This window comes from Phascolarctos cinereus, unplaced genomic scaffold (genome assembly GCF_003287225.1).
Source record: "Phascolarctos cinereus isolate Bilbo 61053 unplaced genomic scaffold, phaCin_HiC Scaffold_5;HRSCAF=322, whole genome shotgun sequence".
In the NCBI taxonomy this organism is placed as follows: Eukaryota; Metazoa; Chordata; class Mammalia; order Diprotodontia; family Phascolarctidae; genus Phascolarctos; species Phascolarctos cinereus.
The window spans coordinates 356,500,097-356,521,903 of record NW_027555958.1 but is presented as its reverse complement, the minus strand read 5'-3'; the positions used below and the strand labels follow the sequence as shown (position 1 = coordinate 356,521,903).

Sequence of the window (21,807 nt, the reverse complement as noted above, 5' to 3'; positions counted from 1 at the left end):
TGTTGAGTTTATTTGAATTACAGTCTTAAGCTAGGAGGTAATGTAAGCAGATTTGTGGCTGGTAAGAAAGTTCTGTGTTCATGGACCTGGGGATAGTATAGGAGTACCATATCAATTCTCATAGTAATACATAAAGTAGTCTAAAATTATTTTATACTTTGTTTGCCTTGTTAGCATTCTCTTTACCACCCAGTAAAGAAATAAAACTGGAAAATTAGAGAAGAGGCAGTTAATTTGATGTCCATATATGTTAAATACATAGTGAATTATATATATCTTTAATGTGTAAAGATGATATTTTGGTTCAGATACCTTCCTGGGAGCTGCTCAGACAGCAAGCTGAATTCTATTAAGTACATTCCAATAGGCCAAATACACTGATTGGTATGTGAGTTCTTTTTAAATGATTAAATTTTACCTATATTGTAATTTTGACAACACTATATCTAGAGCATAACTAGATTATTCCTTGAATTAGAAGAAAAATAATTTGCATTTAAACTGATTTTTAAAATGAAAACAAGTAATTATATGTAAGCTTTTAAAATCTATATTTAATTCAAGTGTCAGAACAATTTTCAGACCTTGGTTAATGTGAGGTTTTTTTCCCCTTGGGCTAGTAGTAGGAAGTATGTAAGGGTTTGGGAAAAAAAGAGATGCTACTTATAAAGGTTGATGAAAAAAACTGAAGCTTTTTTTAAATTAACGTATTACATACCAATCTGACAACCTCTTTAGCAACACCCAATAGACTGATCAGCATCTAGACCCACTTTCCCTTTTTTTTTTTGAAAATCCTTCTAAGTACAATATGTGGAATATTGTTGTTGAGAGAAATAGCATAAAATACATCTCCTCCCACCCCCCCTTTTTTTGTTTTGCAAAAATTAGTCTTATTTTAGATCATTAGTATTATTTGTAATTCTGAAAACTTCAATTCCCTTTGATGAATGGTAATGGAAAGTCACTAAGCTATGTAAATAAGCTTTAAAGTTATGACAGTGCTTTGCTTTGTAGGCAGTGGATTTTACCACTTTCCATGCTCTTGAGTCTACTGAGTTATTTCTACTTTAAAAAGTTTACGTAATGACTTTCTTTTTCCCCTGTTTATTTTTTAGTTCAAGCTTTAGTATTAGACTGCTTGTATGGCCCCAAATCCTGCTTGCCCAGTTATGCCCTTTCATTTTTAACTGTTTGTTAATTCGTATGAAAACAAGGCAAGGTATTTTTTTTGTCTTACATAGCTGATCCTTGGTCTAAAAGGTGAACCATATCACTTACTACAGAGTGATAACCCTAAGATATTGACCTTTATTGCAAATGGTATGTGAAATATGTTACAATAAATCATAAAAATATGAAATATAAATTATAAATACACCTTAAATATAATAAGTACACCTTAAAAACTGAATTTAGAACCACTCAGAAAATGTCTCTGTAACAAATTTAGCTGATTTGCTGCAGGATGCCATGATTATTATTATTCTTTTTAACAAATGTATTTATCCCATAATGTAACCTAATGCAAACTAAGAAGTTTTTCAAAATATTACACCTTTGAAAGCCCTACATAAAATTTGTATGAAACAGATAAATCCTGTTTATGCAAACAGTAATATCATATTTTCTTTTGCTTACATTTACTGTTTCTTTGGTTCTCTCAACTGCCATTAGCTGTGGAAATTGAAGGTAGTAACAATTTCACTGAAGTCATTTTAGGGATAGATCCAGCTCAGAAAGGGAGCTATGTGTTTGACACGAGGACCATGTGGAAATGTATGTCTCAGAGCCCAGTGCAGGAAATAATAATTCATGGACTTTAAGGCAAAATCAGATTCCTAACATGTCAACCCTTTGGAAGAGGAAAAAGAAAAAACTTATATTTGCTGTGGAGGTTAAGGAAAGGCAAGAGGAAGAAAGAAGAGCTCTTTGTTCACTAAATTTTAATCTCTGGTGTTTTTTTTAATTATCATTTTAACCAAACTATTATTCTGGCTTGCATATTTAGATTCCAGAAACCTCCTCACTAGCTGAGTGAGTGCACAGTAGGTACTCACGTAAGAATACTTGTTGAATGAAAAATATTCATCTAATTAATTAATCTAATTAATTAAAATGTGAGTCAACAAGAATCACATACAAACAAATATGAAGTTCATCTAATAAATGAGCATTAGGAGAGGATGTATGTAATTTAAGCAGGAGATACAAAGTTTATTAAATTTGTTCCTTAGCTTGTAGAAAGAGTTAAACTTAACAATTTAAAGTTTTGGTTTTTTTAAGTTCTATTAAATTTGATATCTTCTTAAGGAGATGTCTGTCAGAGTAATAAGGATGGCCTTACTTGGGTTACCTACAAACACCTACATTTTCCTCAAGCAGTGCGATAGACTTAAAAAAAAAAAGTGATCCACTTGAAGATTTATTGGCTGGTTTTTAGGCAGCGGGGCATAGCCCATCAGGGGAGTTGCTCTAGAGAAATTTCATTTGTTATTTCTAAAACTTCACAAAACAGCAGGGAGTAAGTGCCTGGTATTTGATGCTTGGCGTTTGTGGGAAAAGCCTAGATAATTCTTAATGTAGTATTTAAAAACAACACACCACCACCAAAGTCAAACAGCTTTTAAGTGCTTTATGGTGATTGATCTCAGTTTTAGGCTTCACGGAAGACATTTAGAAAATTCCTTCACATCCCATCAATTGCCTGCCAATATGTGGGAATAGAATTTTCTCATTTTGATTTTCACTCTTCTCCTCCCACAGGGTTCCTTCCTTTGAGTCACTAATTATTGAGTCTTTGTGATGTTTGAGGTATTAAAAATCTGTAGAAATGGTGGGCATGCTTGTGATCTGTTCAACAACATTAGTGAATCCCAGTAATGTGATACTACTGCTGCTCCTGGAGAAGAGAGACAGGGTGACAAGACATGTTACTTAACTGTAAAATTTGCCCATTTAAAAATTCTAGTTAAGGCAAAATAGCTTCAAATGAAAACTTATTGTCTGGAGAGAGAACTGTCACTTTTTGAGGGTCCTGTTTATTACTGCAGCATCAAGTAGCCTTTATTTGGCAGAGATCTGAGGGAAGATAATGGGCTGGGTGTCTGGAAGCTGTCTGTGACCTTAGGATTAAAACGTTTAAGATGTATTAAAATGCAGTTAGGAGTTTCAAATTTTTTTTTCTGGTGCTAAACTTGGGAGAACATGTTTTTATGGAAGTGCCTTCAGACATCCCATTTGGGGGCTTAAATAGAGGCTGGAAATATAATTTTTCATAAGTGGTTAAATAAACTAATTGGTCAAATTAGCTGTTTCCTAAACTCTCTTCAAAACTTTCATAAATCATTGTGGCTTTGTGACAACTTCTTCCAAATTTCCACTACATCACAGCAAGTGAAGTCTGCACTGTTGTCAGTTTAACTGCAAGCATTTGACCACATGGTCTTTCTTGAGCTGATGTTGGGTTAAAGCTTTTCTTCTCTCTCTCTCTCTCTCTCTCTCTCTCTCTCTCTCTCTCTCTCTCTCTCTCTCTCACCCCCCCCAGCCCCTCCAGCTTTAAAGCACAGGAAACTTCTTTCACTTGCAGCCAAAGAAACAGGTGAAGTTAATCCCAATGCTAAGACACATTCAACTTGATGAACCAAATCCAAGTTCTTCATAACATGCTGCAACTTTTCCTGTTTCAAGCATCATTTCCGGAGTGCTTAACACTTGAGGTGGCAGCTGCAGCTTAGTGTAAACTATTCAGCATTAATTGTACAAATTATAGGTTGTTCCCTGTACTCCTTGCCTTTTTGATGTCATGCACTTTTTTTTTTACAATAGTTTTTTCAGGAGCCAATACAAGGCTTTAAATAAGTGTCTTCAAAAGTCTTAGATATCTATTCAAATTATACTGCTGTTCTTGTTCAGTTGTGTCTGACTCTTGGTGCCCCTATTGGGGTTTCCCTGGCAGAGGCACTGGAGTGGTTTGCCATTTCCTTCTCCAGTTTATTTTACAGATGAGGAAACTGAGGCAAACAGGGTTAAGTGACTTGCCCAGGGTCATACAGCTAGTAAGTGTCTGAGGTCAGATTTGAACTCCAGGCCCAGTGGCACTTTATCTACTGCGCCACCTAGCTGCCAAATTAGACTAGTACGTTCTAATTTCATTAAGTCATACTTGAAACACCCAACAGAAGAAAGCATTTCTACCTTTCATTTGGAGTTGCAGCTATATTAGGTATTTTTAAGGTATGCATTACATCAACTGTACAAATTAAAATGAGCCCTCAGAGACTTATGTCTTAAAAAAATTTAGCTGACTTGACAGAAGTCAGGCTTGGAAAGTATAGGAATACTAATAAAAGCAGAAGACCCACTTGCAGTAATATACTTTTCCCCCCCAGGATATTAGTGTTTACTTTAGTTAGGTGCGTTGCCTGGTATGATATTGATAAGTGGTAAGAATTATACGGCCTGGTAATTTTAAATGAGATACTTAAAAAGAAAAAGCATATTAGCAAGACTGCACTGATTTTCACGGTATACAGTGTTGATACTGCCTTTGAAAAATCCTTTTAGGGAATGCTTCTGTTAATTTTGAGAAAGATGCAATTGCTTATCCAGGTGTGTGCTGATAAATGTGTAACAACTGGCTTTCCAGGAAAAAAAATGTATGGAGGGTACACTTTACAGTTTAATCTGTGTTAGTAACATTTTCTCCATCAGTTTCTTAAGCCTATTATTGTTGTTGTTGGTCCTTTGTTTTCAAAGAAGGCTAATGACATCACAGTGGATTTAAGTGAGATAGAGTGGCACACCGTTGTGAGCCTCACTCTTTCTTCCAGTGTCATCAAAGTCCAATGGCAAGACAAAAGTCAAGATGACTGGGGATGGCCAGGGATGCAGTGGATGACCTTGGTGTCTTGGATGTCTGACTATCCACAACACCTGCTTCAGCCACCTTCATGGCCATTGGAACAAATTGTTCTTATCCACCTATTCCACTGGGAGAGGGCTTCACATGCTTAGGGTAGATACCTTGCTCCCCCAACTCACTAACAGATTTGAGGCCTGTCAGGTACCCTCAACCTGGTTTTACTGTGGTGTGGCTGCTGCACATGCTACGGCTTCTTGGAGCCACTACTAACAAAAAAAATAAGCCAAGCCTTGATTTGTAGTATTTGCCAATTTCTTAGTTGTAAATTCTCACACTAAAAAAAAAAATAAGTTAGCTCCTCAACTGACTCCAACATGCCACTATGATTATCAGTTATTCTAGATTCGGAAGCACCTGCTTAATTTTGAGCCAGAATTTCTCTTCTCTTACACTCATCAGCTCATTCTTGTTGGAGATAGCAAAATAGAAAGAAAACAAAATGATGAAATAGAGATTCTGGTTCACAAACTAGCAGTGTTACCTTGAAACTCTTCCCTCTGAGAGTTTGTGTTCTGTTTTCTGGCATTTCTACACAACTAATCATGTGAGAATATATATGACTGTTGGTTGCTAACATGAGATGAGTATATGCATTATGGATTCACAGCAGCCTATCTAATTTCTATATGGTCAGCATACTCTGACTTTACTGTTGTTGTCAGATTTGCAGTGGCTAAATATGATGACTACAGAAGAATTTATCGAAATGTCTTTCTGAGACTAGTTTACTTCTGAACTGTTCATTTGAATAAAATAAACTCATTTACCTTCTTGGTGTTTTGGGGTTTTTTATCTGTTCTGTAGTTGATGTTAGGCAGCAGTAGGATAGCCATACTGAGTGAATAACCATAGGACAAGTGCCTTAGGCTGCTCTCTAAGACTGAAGTTAAGGAGAAGATGCTGATCTGTACTGATACAAGTTACTCAGCAAGAGCTCCCTATATTAGTGAAATTATAGGTCAGGGCCAAAGAAAAGAAATATTGTTATATGTAGAGATATAAGTAAGAAATATGAGTGCCATATTTAAAAAGAAACTGAAGAAATTTGGAATATAAAATGTCTCTGCGGATAGTGGTTTAAAATGAATATTTTTAAAGGCTTTGTAGAAAATTCAAAAAAGATTTGATTGTCCAATGGTGTTGGATAGTTGCTATATCAAGATTAGAGCCATTCTTATTCTATTCATGCTTTTATACGTTTGTATTGTGAGGACTTTGGCAGAGAGATGACTAATAAGTTTTCAGAACATAATAATGACAATACTTCCTTTAATGATTCCCTAGAACTTTTGTTGCCTTATCAACATCTATGTCAGTAAAGTTTATCCCACAACTCATTATTTCCACATTCTTAACAGACCTTTATAAAAATGTAATGATTTTTAACAGAAAACTTTGTTTCATTGTGTCCTTGGTGTGGATTCACACTAAGTTGTTTCAAGTGAATGAATCATTGCTCTTTTGTTTTCATTTGAGTAAAGCCAGTGAGAATAGTGGAATTGAATTTGATACTAGGTAATCCTTTGCAGTCTAGGAGGCTTTGAAAAATATATGAACCCCCGGATACTTTAGGGGAGATATTTAGCATAATTCCTTGAAGAATTCCAGAACTTCAAAATCAAACAAAAAAAATCACCACATAACACTTTAGCAATCTTTAAGAACAAATTAAAGTTTTTCATGAAAATTGTATGGAAAATAGTAGATGGTGCCATAAGTTCTAATTGAAATAAATATCATTCATGGTTTATGCAGACTTTCTCTCAGCATTTATTTCTTTCCTTTTGGGGAAAGAGAATGTCCCTTATGTGCAAATGGGTGGTGCTTCCACAACTGATCAATAAATAAGTTGTTTTTCTCCTAGAACAATGTTTGTATAGCCCCTAAATCCTGTTGAATTTACAAAGTAGCAGAAAGGAAAGATTTTTCCCCACAACAGAGGCAATATGGTCTAGTGCAGAGGTTCCCAAACTTATTTGGCCTACCACCCTCTTTAAAAAAAAATTACTCAGCTCCCCCCTGGAAATCTACTTTCTTTAACCCTTTAACTTTTTTTAAAAATTTGTGTCATTTCAAAAAATATGTAATTAAAAAAAGACAAATCTTAAATTTAATAATTTAGGGTAAAATTGTGGGTTTTTTCCTGCATTGAAATTTTGATGACACAATAGTGTGTCATGTAACTGTATAGTATTACGTGCAAGTATTCCTGCGGATGCATGGTAGACTTCCCAACAATATACAATACGCTCCCTGCTGACACTTACTTGTTAAAACCTGTCAGCAGACATGACCACTGATTAGTTATAACTTGCATTTTGTATGTTTATTTGGAAAATGATATAATCACTATGACTTTAACTCTGTTACACAACAGATGAAACATGTACAAATGGTTTTTCAAATTTTTCTTCTTTTCTTTCTTTATGCTTCTACTGCCCCCTTATTTTTATTCAATGCCCCCAATTGTACCTGAGGCTACTACTGTCCCCCCCCCGTAGTTCCAGTGTCCCCCAGGGGGCAGTATCACCCACTTTGGGAAGGTATGGGGAAAGAGTGCTGGGTTGAGAGTCAAATGACCTGGGTTCAAGTCCTGCCTCTGATGCTTACTACCTGTGACCTTGGACTAGTAATGGAATCTTTCTAGGTCTCAGTTCCTCCCCTGTGAAATTAATGGTTTGAATAGAAAGACCACTTCCAGGGCTAAATTTGTGATTGCATTTTGCCTGGGAAAGAAATGAAGACTATGGATTTCTTCCTAAATCTGTTTTTATAGAAAATATTTTTGAGATAGCATGGTAGGAAGAGGTATTATGCTTTAAGGTTTTTATAGAAACCTGTTAATTGCTCAACCTCCCAAACAAGTAGTTTCAGGTAGAAAGAAAAGGCAAGGAAAGTTCTAGGCAAAATAACAACAACCAACAGCAATAATGATAGGAGGGCAAGCTCATGAAAGATAAAGTCTCACTGAGGATCCCCTACCATCAGAGGCTGCTCCTGCACAGAAAAAAAAAATCCTTTTATTAAGGCTGTTTTTTCTGTGAAGTTTGGATTCAGTCAAAGGGCCGCACTTGAGGACCTAGAGGGCCACATGTGGCCTCGAGGCTGTAGGTTCCCCACCCCTGGACTGAATGCCTCCCTTTTCTCCAGATTATCAGAAAGAGTGAAGCATCCCTGAAAGAATAGAAGTGCTTCAAAGGGAAAACAAAGTGGAAAGAAAGAATCTGAAGAAGCAGAGGGAAATCCCAACCTATGGAAGGAGGATGGGGGGTCAAAGAAAGGAACACAAAAGCAAGCAATGGAAAGGACCTGTGAGCCCGTGAAGCTGTTTAATAGCAATGAAACCCTTTCATCAAGGTGGAAGTTGTACCCTGTAAGGGGCAAACAGCTTCTTGTGCTCCAGGAAATCTACAGGTACTTCCAGAAAAGAAAAGACTAAATCATGGGGTACCGAGATGGTCATGTGTTAATTAATTTGACCCCTCGTTTCAGCTTATTCCTTTGGCCAATTTTTAAAGGTAAAATAGATAGGTAAAGAGGTCTACAACAGTAGATCCAATACAACAGTATTGGAAGAAAGATTAGTGTTATAAAATCAGGAGGCTCTTGAGAAAAGCGAGTAGAAAATAATTGCTCACATAAGGAACAATTTTATTTACTCATTTACATCCATCTTTTTAATAGATGTTCAATTTCTTGGGTTTTGTTTATTTTTAAAAGTCAGGTTTTAGGGTTTGGTCCTTATATTTTGAAGCAAACAATAAAACACATTGCTTTTAAAAGTTTTGTATAATGTGGTAGATGTGTGGAAAGCATTTTTATTGATATTTTTAATTGACTGTTATCTTTTTCTAACTAATAAATAGTGTCAGGTAAAGAAGATACCTCCTGTAATTATCTTAGGAAATGTAGAATTCAAGATCAATAATGAGAGATAGTGTGTCTTTAATGTAGGTCTTCAGACAAAATTTTATTTGTTTATTTATTTTTTCTTTTTGACTAAGCAATGGGGTTAAGTGACTTGCCCAGGATCACGTGGCTATTAAGTATCAAGTGTCTGAAATCAGATTTGAACTCAGGTCCTCCTGACTCCAAGGCTGGAGCTCTATCAACTGCACCACCTAGCTGCCCCTAGACAAAATTTTATGTGAGTAATTTGCTATAAGTGCTATGGGAGGAAACTGAAATTTGAATAGCATTTTTAAAAAACTCTCAGCCAAAACCTGATGCTCTGGTCACATTGATCATATATATTTTTTCTAGCTATACACTTTAATTATCCCACTCTATAAGAAATAATAAGTATAACTTTTGATGTCGGCTATAGTCATCCATTGCTACCCTATGAACAGTATTGCTAAAACACCCTGGCATGCAGACACATTTGTCCAGCTTTGCATTATAGGATTTAGTTACTATTTAATATTAAGTTTGACTTGAAATAGGAGGTACAAGTAGAGCTGTGAATTTATCCAGCCATTTATGACAGCAGTTTGGAACTCTTCCCCCACAAATTACTAAACTGCCCATACCCTTTGACCCAGCAATACTATTATTAGGCCTGCACTCCAAAGAGATCAAAGAGAGAGGAAAAGGATTCGTATGTACAAAAAGAAAAATTATAGTATCTCTTTTTGTGCTGTCAAAAAAGTAGTCACTTTTCTGAATATAATCAAGCCTAACAAAGTGGCCCTTGACACGAAATTGGATCAGATCTGGTGGTTTTGTTTTGTTTTTGGACAGGTTCACTTCTTTGGGGTTATTTGGGGAAGGCCTTTTGTCTAGAGTCCTAGTGAAGTGCCAGATATTATTTATATAATGAAAGAATTCTCCGTCTCCCCCTTTTTTTTTTTACAGAAAAAAGAATCACAAATTTCATGGGGTTTTTTTCAAACTGCTTTGTAACTGTATGACTTAACAGGTTGATAAAAGCAGTTATTAAAAGTTCATCTTTTTTTAAAAAAAGTAGTCACTTTCATTTGGGGAAAGACTGAACAAATTATGGTATGTGAATGTAACAGAATATTAGTACTATAAGAAACAAGAGAGGAGACAGTATCAGAGAAACCTGGGAAAACTTGGCTGAACTAATGCAGAGTGAAGTGAGTAGAACCAGGAGAACAATTTATAATAGCAGCAACATGGTAAAAATGAAAGGCTTCAAAAGACTTAAGAAATCTGGTTAATGAAATGACCAACTGTGATTCTGGAAGACTAAGTAGACAAAGAATACTACCGACCTCTTGATAGGGAGATGATGGACTAAATATGTAGAATGAAACACATTTTTGGACATAAATCTTGATAGGGAGATGATGGACTAAATATGTAGAATGAAACACATTTTTGGACATAGCCAGGATGAGAATTTGTATTGCTTGACTTAATTTGTTACAGGGGTTTTGTTTTATCCCTTTTTTTTTTTTAACATTTTTATGGGTGTGCAGGAGGAAGGAAAAGAAAGTAAATGCTTGTTAATCCAGAAAAAAGGCAATTTAAAAAAGAAATGGGTGTGCAATGGAGAAATGTAGGTTACTTCTTAATAATTATTCAACTATCTAATTCATTGAACAACATCTTCATTTTTAAAGGGTGCTGTGGTCGTTTGGTTACATATTCATATATATCTTTCAACACTAGATTTAGTCATTTGCATCAAAGAAATTATTGATCTAGTCTTAGTTTTTGCATTTCCCCACCTGGAATTTCAGGTCTCTTATTAACTTGGCATGCAGATAACAACTCAGTCTTCTATAGGTGTTCATCCCTTTGTTTTGTCTCCTGAGACTTCTTAAGGTGTTGATGATGTCACAGAATGAGTAAAATCACTTCTTTCTGTATTGTTCTTGTCAAACCAATACTATTACTTTACTTACAATGTCGATATGTAGTATCTTAGCATCCTTTTCATTGTCCTTTGTAGTTTAAATTTCTGACTCCAAAGACAGCTGCTGTGAAGCTGCATTAGGTTTCCTTCAGGTGTCTGTTCCCCAGGAACTTTATAAGCTAAGTAGTTTGATTTACTATCATGTGAGTTAAGATAAGATCATTAGATAGAATTTAGAGGACACAGAATGATGCTTAGTCAAGCTCCAGTAATCCAATCATAATATGCTAAGATGTATTGAGATAATCAGTGAGATGTCATTGTTTAGATCTTGAATGCCTTCCATGGTATATCTTTTCCTCATTTGCTAAGTAGAAGATATTTATTGTAAGGATGATTGAGACCCTCCCAGAGCAATAAGAGCCAATTGCCATTGAACCATCTAATCCTAGGAGGTCTGACCTCTTTCTTCCACATTTCCACATCAGTGAAATGTTTCTTGTTGATCTCATCAGTTTTTGTCTCATTTGTTATTATAGTGAAATGATATAAAATTGCTTTTACTTTATAAAAAGGTTTGAGTCAGTAAATGATCACCTATGCTTCTAATATGTTTGGGAGCTATAAGATAAGCATTGACTGAATTCTATATCTTCATATGCAGACAAGTAATCAGTATGAGAAGAGGGATGTATGTATCTGGGGTACTAGCCTTTCTTGATGAGTAAATTTTTATTATCTTACATTTTCTAATTTTAAAATATATAGCACAAATTAATAAGGAGTAGCAACATGTTAAGAGAAAAACAAAGAAGTCTTGCTTTTATTCAATGAGCATATAGTTGTTGTTTGTCTTTCATTCTTGAAGAGGACCAATGACATCAGAAAGGTAATGTCTTTATTTGCAAGAGAATTGGATTTAAGTGAGGCAGGGCTGTGCAAAGTCACCCAGCCTCACTCTCTCCTCTGGAGCCATCTGGCAAGATAGAGCCAAAGTTGTCTTAGGGTTAGATTTCTTTTTTCTCTTCCCTACTTATTTATTCTATCATTTTAAAAAACCATGTCTTCAACCCAAATCGCTTTGGCTTTCACTTATTGGCCAAGAATAGGTCCCAGCCCAAGCCTTACTTGGTCGTTCTTTGGGTTTTGATGTCTCAGAGTGAGTGTAAATAACAGTTGTTTCTGTTTTGTCCAGAAACCCTGAGGGTTTTCCCCTCCTGACACTGGGAATATAGTACAGCAAAATGTTAACTGTATTCAGTGAGCAGCTAATTTTTCTTACTAAAAAGATTGAGAATTAGTTTGATTAGTCATTACTCAGAAAGTCGGTAATTCTTGTTTGAAATGGTTACATTGTGATAGGCATCAGAGAGCTATTAAAAAAAACCTCAACTTAATATGTAAGTTCTTTGGTTGATATCAGGCAACATCTTCCTGTATTATTATTATTATTATTGTTATTATTATTTTCATTCTGACTGATTACTTGGTATTCTACAAAATATGGATTACAACACAGTTACTGACCAGAAACCTTGCAATCCAAAACTGTCAAAGCACTTAGGACATAAAAATGCCAGCTAAAAAGGTGAAATTTGAGATTTGAGCTTACTGACTTTTGATATATTGATATTGGCATATTATATTTATGTAAGGCAGGAAATTCACTAAAATAGCTTGCTTTAGGGACTTATAACATCTCATGCCAGAATTTAAAGAAGAAATTTCTTTTGGCAAGTTATATACCTTATTACCCTGGCGAAAACAAGTTATTTAAACACAGATTTCTTTTTAAAAGCTATTCATTTTCTTTTCCAAATTTATTTTAAATTCCTTCCAACTATCTACCTTTATACACATAGCAAAGTGGTAGTATTTGCTGACTTCTATCAAGTCTGGCCTCGTATACTTACTAGTTGTGCAATTCTGGGCAAGTCACTTAACCTCTGTTTCCTCATCTGTAAAACGAGGATAATAACAGCACATACCTGGAAAGATCATGAGCATCAAATGAGATAAGATTGGTAAAACACTTTGCAAATCTTAAAGCATTGTATAAATGCTAGCTATTATTGTTGTTGTTTTTGTTATTATTTCAAAGCCTTTGCCCCCCCCCCTTTTTTCACTGGCATACCTCATTTCTACCCACTGTCTTACAGCATATGTGGTCAGCCATTTTAAAGAGCAAAACATTTTTTAAACTAACAAGCAAATTGTGTACAGATTATGTAAATTACAGGCATGTTGTGTTTTTGGCACAGTTTTAAATCATTAACTGGTCTAGTTTATGTACTCCTTTTTTCCACCCATCCCTCCCTCCCCTGGCTCTCATCTCATAACCCTACCTCTACTCCAGGTCACCTGGCTGGCCCATTAGCCCCTGATCTTGGCATTTTCATACAAATTCATTTTATCCTCAAACTGATTCTAAATGTTCTTCTGGAAGATGAAAATTGCTTTCATTTAAGCCACCAGAACTCCCAGCTCAGCTGGATATTCTGGACTTTATCTACAGAAATTCCCTGAACCTAACTTTTCTCTCTTCTTGCTTTTAATGCTTTTTGATTGACTGGCCTTCATCACTGCAGTCTCAATTAGTTCATTCTAGGTTCTCCCCAGCATTACTTATCTTACTCATAAGCCCCAAGCTTCTTTATAAGTCCTAATTTCTTTATGACTGTCTTCTTAGTATTAACAGCCTACTTGGATGGTAGAGAGTTCACATCTACCGTGTTAAAAATCCTCACTTAGCCCAAGCATATTGCCCTACTGTTATTGTCTTGCTTTTGTTATTAACATTCTAAAAATTCCATATTTATATTTAATCACATCATTTCAGCCTTTATCCAATAGGCAGTCCATGAGGCAGGACTAGAACTCAAGAGAGTAGGGCTGGATATATGACTCTGGGAATCCGCTGCAAAGTGATGGTAATTTAACCTATGGGACCTGATAAGATCACTATGAAAGGATACAGAGAAAAAAGTAAAGATGTCTTAAGATAGACAGCATCTTAGAGTAACCAATAGTTAGGGAACAGGGTATATAGATGATTATCCAGCAGAGGAAACTGACCAATATTGCTGAGAGGAGAGGAAAGAGAAAGCAATGAAAACCCAAAGAGGAGAGAATATCCAAGAAGATGGTACAATCAACAGTGTGGATCAAAAGGATAAGGGCTCAGAAAAGGCCTTTGCACTTAGTGATTATAAGATATCACTGATAATGTGGGAGATAAAGGTGTTAGTTGATTAATTATCTCAAAAGACTGGTTGTGTAGAGTTGAGGAGTAAGAGAAGAGATGTGGAGGTAGTGAGTGTAGTAGACATGTGGGATAATTCCAGGGAATGGAACCAGAGGGGTTGGCTTTGGTAAGGATCATATTTAGAGCTAAAAGAGACCTAAGGTCACATAGATACTACATGCCAAAGCTTGGGAGAAACACACCATGATGGGAACCCCACATCTCTGACTGTAAATCCAGCACTCTTTCAACTGCACTTGCCCAAGGTGTATTTGTAGAAGACAGGACTATAACCCAAATTGTGATAACCCAAGTCCAGCACTTTGTGTCATTAGGGTGGAGGTTCCTTGAGTCAATTAATTGCCTCACCCTACTTGAAGTACCTGCCTTAATCAGGTGAGATCACTGTAATCAATCAAAGGCATTAAAACAGGTAGAAAAAAGTCTTTGATATGCTTAGAAGGAATGAAAGCCATTGGATGGAGTGAAATGATACTACACAGGAAGTGTATTGGCATGGGCTGAGGAGACTTATTCGTATCTTGTAGGAAATAGAAAGAAACAAAACAAAACAAGGAACTAGTTTGGAACCTGACCATTCCAATGGTGGGCCGTACCCAGGTGCAAGCAGCTCCAGCCAAGCCTGTGACAGAGAATTGCTGGAGAGGTAGGGGAAGAGAAAATTCTGTCTCCTCTCCCTCTCCCTTTTGACCAGAGGATTAACCTGTGAATTTCAAAAAGGTTGGAAGATTTTGGACTTCCCATGTATGGCATAGCAGTTGCCTGAACAGCAGTGACTATTCTAACTTGTGTACAAACTAGACCCACTGAAGAAAGATAGCTTGAGAACTCTACAAGGAGTTCTAAGGGAAAATCATGAGGATTCTTCTAAAAGAAAAAAAAGATTTCCATCCAGCTCAGATCTATGAACTACTCCTATGTGTGATCTCTAAACTTGAGCCTGCTTTTTCTTGAACTCTGTATGCATTTGTGGGAGCATGTCTTCCTAACTCTTGGGCAGATGTTCTGTTTCAGCTGTTTCAATTATATACCCCCTTTGTAAATTCCTGTTTCTAAAATTGTTTGACTGAATTGTTATCAACATTACATAGAGTAGTGGGAGTCAAGTCAGTAAGAACTGAATTCAAACCTTCAGAGTCAAAAAAAGGATGAGAAAAGCAGTACTGGAGTATAATCTCAAAAATTATGGACTATCTATTCGAATCCAGGACATACTGATCAGTACCACAGTAATGCAAGTCATTGTTCAATTTATCAAACAGTCGTGTTCATTTCACACTTCAGCAAGGTTATACTTAAGATTCTGCAAACTAGACTATGGAGAAAGCAAGGGAGTTTAAAAAAATCTTCTGTTTCATTGATGATACTGAAGTCTTTGACTGTTTGGATCAGCAGAATGTGGCAAATCCTCAGAGAGGTGCCAGTACCAGATTATCTTAGCATCTCCTGAGGAACCTGTATGTGGGTCAAGAAGCAACAGTTAGAACTAAACATAGAACAACTGATTATGAGAATCAATCGAGATCATATTTGTAAAGCAGTGGGCAAACATTAAAGTACTTTATAAATACTAGCTGTTGATCCATCCTCAACTCTCAGAATCCCTGGCTTTCTTCACAAGGTTCAATTAAGGAAGTTATCCTAAATGAAGACCTGACTGATTACCCTACCCACCCCCATATAACGTTGTATTTACTTGGTATGTAGTTTGCATTTACTCATCTATAAATATGCATTCCATTTCCCCCAGTAGAATATAAGCTCATTCAGATCAGGCAGATACTAGGCACTTAATCAATTAGTAATGAATGAATGAATCCTTCCCACCTGGGATATTTAGAGGGATGTGTTGTCAGACTTTTAGGTAAACTAAAAATTATGTCCAATAGTTGTTGCTGTAGTTTATATAGGATTCTTTTTTTAGAACTGCAAACAGAATTGTATTAAATTCACCTTTTAATACAATGATGTTGTGAACTGTTCTGCCAAGTGTCCATATTCAGTATCAGAGTTTAATATCCAACCACTCTCCAATAGAGACAAGTTGGTGGCATGGTGGATAGAGCACTGGACCTGGAGTCAAGAAGACTTGTTCAAATCTTCCAGCCTCAGACACTTAACTAGCTGTATGACCCTGGGCAAATCATTTAACCTCTGTCTGCCTCAGTTTCTTCATCTGTAAAATAGGGATAATAATAGCAACTACCTCTCAAGGTTATTGTGAGGATAAAAAAAAAAGATAGATGTAGGAAGCTCTTTTCAAACCTTAAGGTGCTATATAAATGCTATGATCATTAGTGTTATTAATTACACAAATGGTTAAAGGATATAAACAATTCTCAAAATACTCTCGAGCTATTAACAACCATATGAAAGAATGCTCTAAATCACTAAGGATAAGGGAACTACAAATCAAAACAGCTCTAGTGTTTCATCTCACACCGTTTACATTGGTAAAGATGGCAAAAGATGGGAATAGTCAGTTTTGGAAGGGTTATGGGAACACATTATTAGGGGAACTGTGATCAGTACGACCGTTTTGGAAAGCAGTCTGGAATGATGCAAATAAAGTGACTAAAATGCCTGTGTTTTTTGTTCCTGAGATTCCATTACTGGGCTAAGGAAGCCAGGCATGAGAATAAAGCCCCCATATACACCAAAATATTTATGGCAGCTCTTTTTTGTGATGGCAAAGAAATGGAAACAAAGTAGATACCCATTGATTAGGGAATAACTAAACAAATTTTGGTACATGAATGTAATGGAATATTACTGTGCTGTAAGAAATGATGAATGTGATGGATATAGAGAGACATGGAAAGACCTACATGAACTGATACAGAGCTGAAGTAAACAGAACAAAGAAAACTGTGTACAACTACAACAATATAAGTGAAAAAAACCCCAACCATATACATACAAAAAATCAAAAGTGAATGTTGCAAAATTATAAAGAACAAGAATGACTTGAAAAAAGAAATTTGAGAGCATGCTTCCTACTCACGACCTATGGACAACTGTAGGAGTTTTGTGTGCAGTGCACATTGCCCATGTTTTTTGGACTTTTTCAATGTATTAATTGGTTGTGTTGATTTTTTTTCTGCTTTTTTCCCTTTTCTTTTTTTAATTTAAAAATATAGTTTGCAATGAGACAACTCTCTGGGAGGGGTAGGGGGGGAGGATACTGGGGGAAACTATGGTGATGTGAACAACGAAAGACATGAATAAAAACTTAATTTAAAAAAGCAAGATATTAAAACAAAATTCACATTTTAATGCAATGATTATATGTCCTCTTCTGCTAAGTCTCCATATTGAGTATCAGAGTTTTAATGTCTTATTCTGGGAGCATATTTACTAGCATACTTGCTGGCATCCTATACTCAGAAGCTTTTGGCTTATGTTGTTTACAAATGTGTGAAGTCTAAAATAAAATCTGTTCTATGAGAAATATATATTTGTTCAAATTATCATGTATGCAAACTTAAAGAAAGAACGTCTTCCAGCGTTTCTCATAGGTTTCCCCCTACAGATTAAAATGAACTCAAGAAAAGTTCAATTCCAGTTTCTGAGCCTGGGAGTTCAGAAGGTTTTATTCTGAAGTCTGAGTCTCTGTCAACCAGAAGAAATTCAGTGAAGCTGCTACTATACTTGGTTTCATTTCTTTCTTTAGCCTTCAGATTTGGATAGGAGACCAAGAACGCTACTTTCCCCTTTTTTCCTGTAGTTTCTGCTGTAAATTAGTGTTGCAGTGACTTGTTGATTGAGCTTGATCATGCCACCAAGAAATTTGTTGATTATTTAGAGACTTCTGATAAAGGTAGAGCTGAAAAAAAATAACAAATTTGCTTAAAACTTTAAAAAATTTTGCATACTGATTATTTTTTCTCTTATATTCATAACACTTTGTGCATTTTATATCTCCTAGAAAATAAATGAAATGATTTGTGGCTAACTAATGCTGATATAGCATGTCACCTCTTTATTTTTCTCAGAGTAATAATCCTCAGTTTTTCACCAAAGATTTTGTTTTAGCTATCAAACATTTATTTTTAGTCCATCCCATCTCCATTCTCCCTCTCTCCCCACTGACTTTTACACCTGGTGGTTCATTTGCCATTTTACGTGGCTTAATATGTTGATTATTTCTTTTTCTTACTCTATTTTTAGGGCTTTATTGACTTAGACTCAAAGTTTAAGATGCTTCCTAAGATTTATCCAGCCTTCCAAGCCCACAAACACGCCAAGGACTTTCAGCACCTAGCACAGTGCCTGGCCCGTAATGGGTGCTTAATAAATGCCTGATGATTGATTAATTCTGAGATAAGCACGTGCAGCAAAATTACCCTTCAGCTACAAAACGGCCTTTTTTTTTTGGTATTTTTTCAGAAATGTTCAGGTGCTCATCTGAACTAGGTGTAGTTAAGGTCAGAACTAAGGAGAAGGGAGGAAGAGATGAGAGAAGAGGAGTTGATGAGGGAGCAGTATGACTATGGAGATCATGTAGTTTACATCAAGGAAGTACCAATGATGTTGGTCAGACCAGTAGAGGAATTTGTTAATGAGTTGTGCTTTACTTTACATCTGTTTTCTATTACTGCTTTGGAGTGTCTTTAATTCTACAGTATTAACTATTTTAAAATATAGAAGTCTTCCCAGGCAATTAATTTTGCTTATTTTAAACTAGATTGTAGGGTCCTTGAAGGTAAGGACTGAATTCCATTTATTTTTATACCTTTCCCAGAACCCAGCATAGTGCCTTGCATAGAAAGCTCACCTAGCCAGTGTCTGTGGAATGAATCAATGCTTCTGTTACATTTGTTGTTTTATGTCCCTAAATGAATTTAAATCTTTGCCTATCCTTCCAGCGTATGCATTTCTGAACAAGGACTCATTTTGCTTTGTTTTCTTTCATAGCAAAGAAGTTGGAGCATGGCTATGAGCAGTGGAAACAATGATTTCATGGTTCTGAGCAATGGCGACATTATGCCCAACTCCAGTACCCTTACATCTTGTGATGGAGACATTGCAATCCAACAGCACCCGTCCAAAGAAGCACCCAGAACAAAAGTGAGTCCAAATGGATGCCTCCAAGTTAATGGCACAATTAAACCTTCTTTTCTGCCTTTAGACAACCAAAGAACCCCCCAAATGTTATCACAATGCTGCCATCCTTGTCCATACCATCACTCTTTGAATAACCATAGCAGTCACCAAGAGTGCCATTCCCAAGCTGGTCCCACAGCACCATCTCCTGTGGCCTCGTGTTGCATGCAGCCACACTCAGAGTATTCTGCATCTCTATGTCAAAACCATTCACCTGTATATCAGACTGCCTGCTGTCTTCAACCCTCTCCATCATTCTGCCTGCATCATCAGTGGCCTGACCATTTTCAACATCAGCCAGTGCAGCAGCATATAACCAACCTAAGGTGAGTGCTGTGAATGTTTTGATGGTCCTTTGGCATTCAGCTAATTCTGTGTGTGTATGTGTGTGTGTGTGTGTGTGTGTGTGTGTGTGTGTGTGTGTGTGTGTGTGTGTGTGTCTGTGTCTCCCTCCCCTGCATGTGCTTACTTCCCAATAAGGATGAGGAAGAGTATTTGAAGAAAAGACTGCAAGGTTTTCAGGTTTGCCGTGGTAAATGTTAAATCTATGTAGAGAATGCAAAGTGTGAAATTTTACTTTTTATTCTACTGACTTTATCAGTTTTGTTTTTTGTTGACCATGAGAATTTCTGTTTTAAAACTCATTGTAAGAAAGATTTATATAGTACAGTTAGATTTAGCTTGTCTTTTTCTTCCAGATTACAGTATTTATCTTAGGCAGCTGTTTAGTGTAACTGGAAGTAATACAGTTCTTTCAAAGAATGTTTTTTTTAAGATGTCAAAATTATTTAGGGAAGAAATCACCTTTTAATTTAAATAACTTGTCACTAGAGACTACCTACAGAGACTGCCTGAATTATAGTACCCAATATTCCCCCATTCTCACCCACAGTTAGAATTGAGAGACTGTAGGTGGTTCTGAAGGTTTCTATCCTACATACCATCTGAAGGGAGAGAGAGGTTAGGACCTGTACGTTGGGATAGTCAAGACACTGATCAGGACACACTGATTTTAGGTTAAGGACCTTGAACTGTAAAAATTATTTGGAAGAAAGATACTGCCCACATACAAAATGCTTTACAAACTAGTACTAGTTTCTTAATGCTGTTTATTCTTATGGACATCATGCAATCTTATGCCCTCCTGTTTAGTATCCATTCAAATTGTTGTTGTGATGACTTCATTTCAAGCTTATATTGGACATTTCATTCCTTTTCTGTCTAGAAATGGTTATTTGTGGAAAGAATCTTATTTTTCTCACATCTTGGTAGGAGAAATGTGATATTGGTATACAAAGTTCATTTAGATAGCTTTTTTCTATCTATTTATGTGAAATATAATTAATATTTATCATTCAAATTTTTTGTGTTAAGAGATTCCTAACAAGCAATCCTTTAACTTAGATTAAGTCTCCTGCTGTTGTTAATAGTGGGCACCCTTACTGAAATGTGAATGTAAAATAGGATTTACCCTGTCATATTTGTTTTTCCATTTCTCATCAAGGAATTTTAGCTTATTATATATAATGTTTTGTGTAGTGTTGAACTGTTGCTTTCATAACTGATATATACATATAGCTGTGTGTTTGTAGAGACCGATTAGAAATAATGATACAGTGTAGACTATAGACCATTTTCATATGTATGAGGTTAAGAGGTACTAGGAAAATATGAGTCAGTATGGGAAGGCCCTTAATTTGTTTCCACTTTCTGTGTGTATGTGTGTGATTGTTTGAAGTGATTTCTTCATGTGTAGGTGATATGAGATACATCTGAGCTATGACAACACATTTTGCACATACCAGGTACTTTGTAAAGGCCAAATAGTGTTTCATAGTTGAGAGAGAGAGAGAGAGAGAGAGAGAGAGAGAGAGAGAGAGAGAGAGAGAGAGAGAGAGAGATTTGAAAAAAACTAACAGGAGAAACTAACCTTTTAATTAGAACCAGACCTAGAAAGAACGTAATAAACCTTTTTATCTTTTCATCAGGTTTTGAAAGTATTTGAGAGTATATGTTTAATTTAAAAAGTTGATCTGAAAGTATTTATATATTTACTTCTCAAATCTGTTGACCTTATATGATTTGGAAATATTGTAACTATACAGCTTATAAAACTATTTCAGCTTCTCTCTAGTTTTTTTTTCCTTTCAAGCTTCTCACTTGTTCAGTTTTAAGTTATGCTTTTTAAAAGTTTCATCCTAAAAGATGCTTTGTAAGAGTAAAAAGTCAATCACTATTTGTTAAAAAGAGGTATTATCATGTTTTGAAACTAATGCCCTTTGAGAGCACTTTGTGTAATATCTTAAATCTTTGGGCAAGTCACCAGTTCTTTCAATATACTGGGGTTATGTCGAGTTTTTCCAGCCTTAGGCCTAGCATTTGTCAATGATCTAATTTTAAAGGAATGAGAACCTGACGTATGCTTTTAAGTTTCCTGGTATTTTTAAAGAGAGATTGAAAAATGCCACATTTCTACAAGCAAAGTCTCAACAAACTGTGGAGAGTAAAATGTTGGGACAATCTTTCCATAGCCTTAGAATTTGAACTTTTAGAGAAAAAACATATGCATCAGAAAAGAATTGTATATCACCTCTCTTTTAAAGATACTGTCAGAGAACTTGTTACATGAACTCATTTGTATATATGTAACAGTGTTAGGGGAAAACTATGGCTTTTGACACCCAT

The 21,807-nt window shown here is 35.9% G+C and overlaps 1 protein-coding gene across 1 annotated transcript in view; it reads left to right on the top strand.

The window, feature by feature from the left end:
- The window catches only part of DISP1 (dispatched RND transporter family member 1), a 241,911-nt gene that overhangs the window by 157,743 nt on the left and 62,361 nt on the right, over window positions 1-21,807 (top strand). The window contains 1 exon segment of the mRNA XM_020982206.2: window positions 18,934-19,448. Coding sequence (XP_020837865.1) covers window positions 18,934-19,448 — 515 coding nt within the window.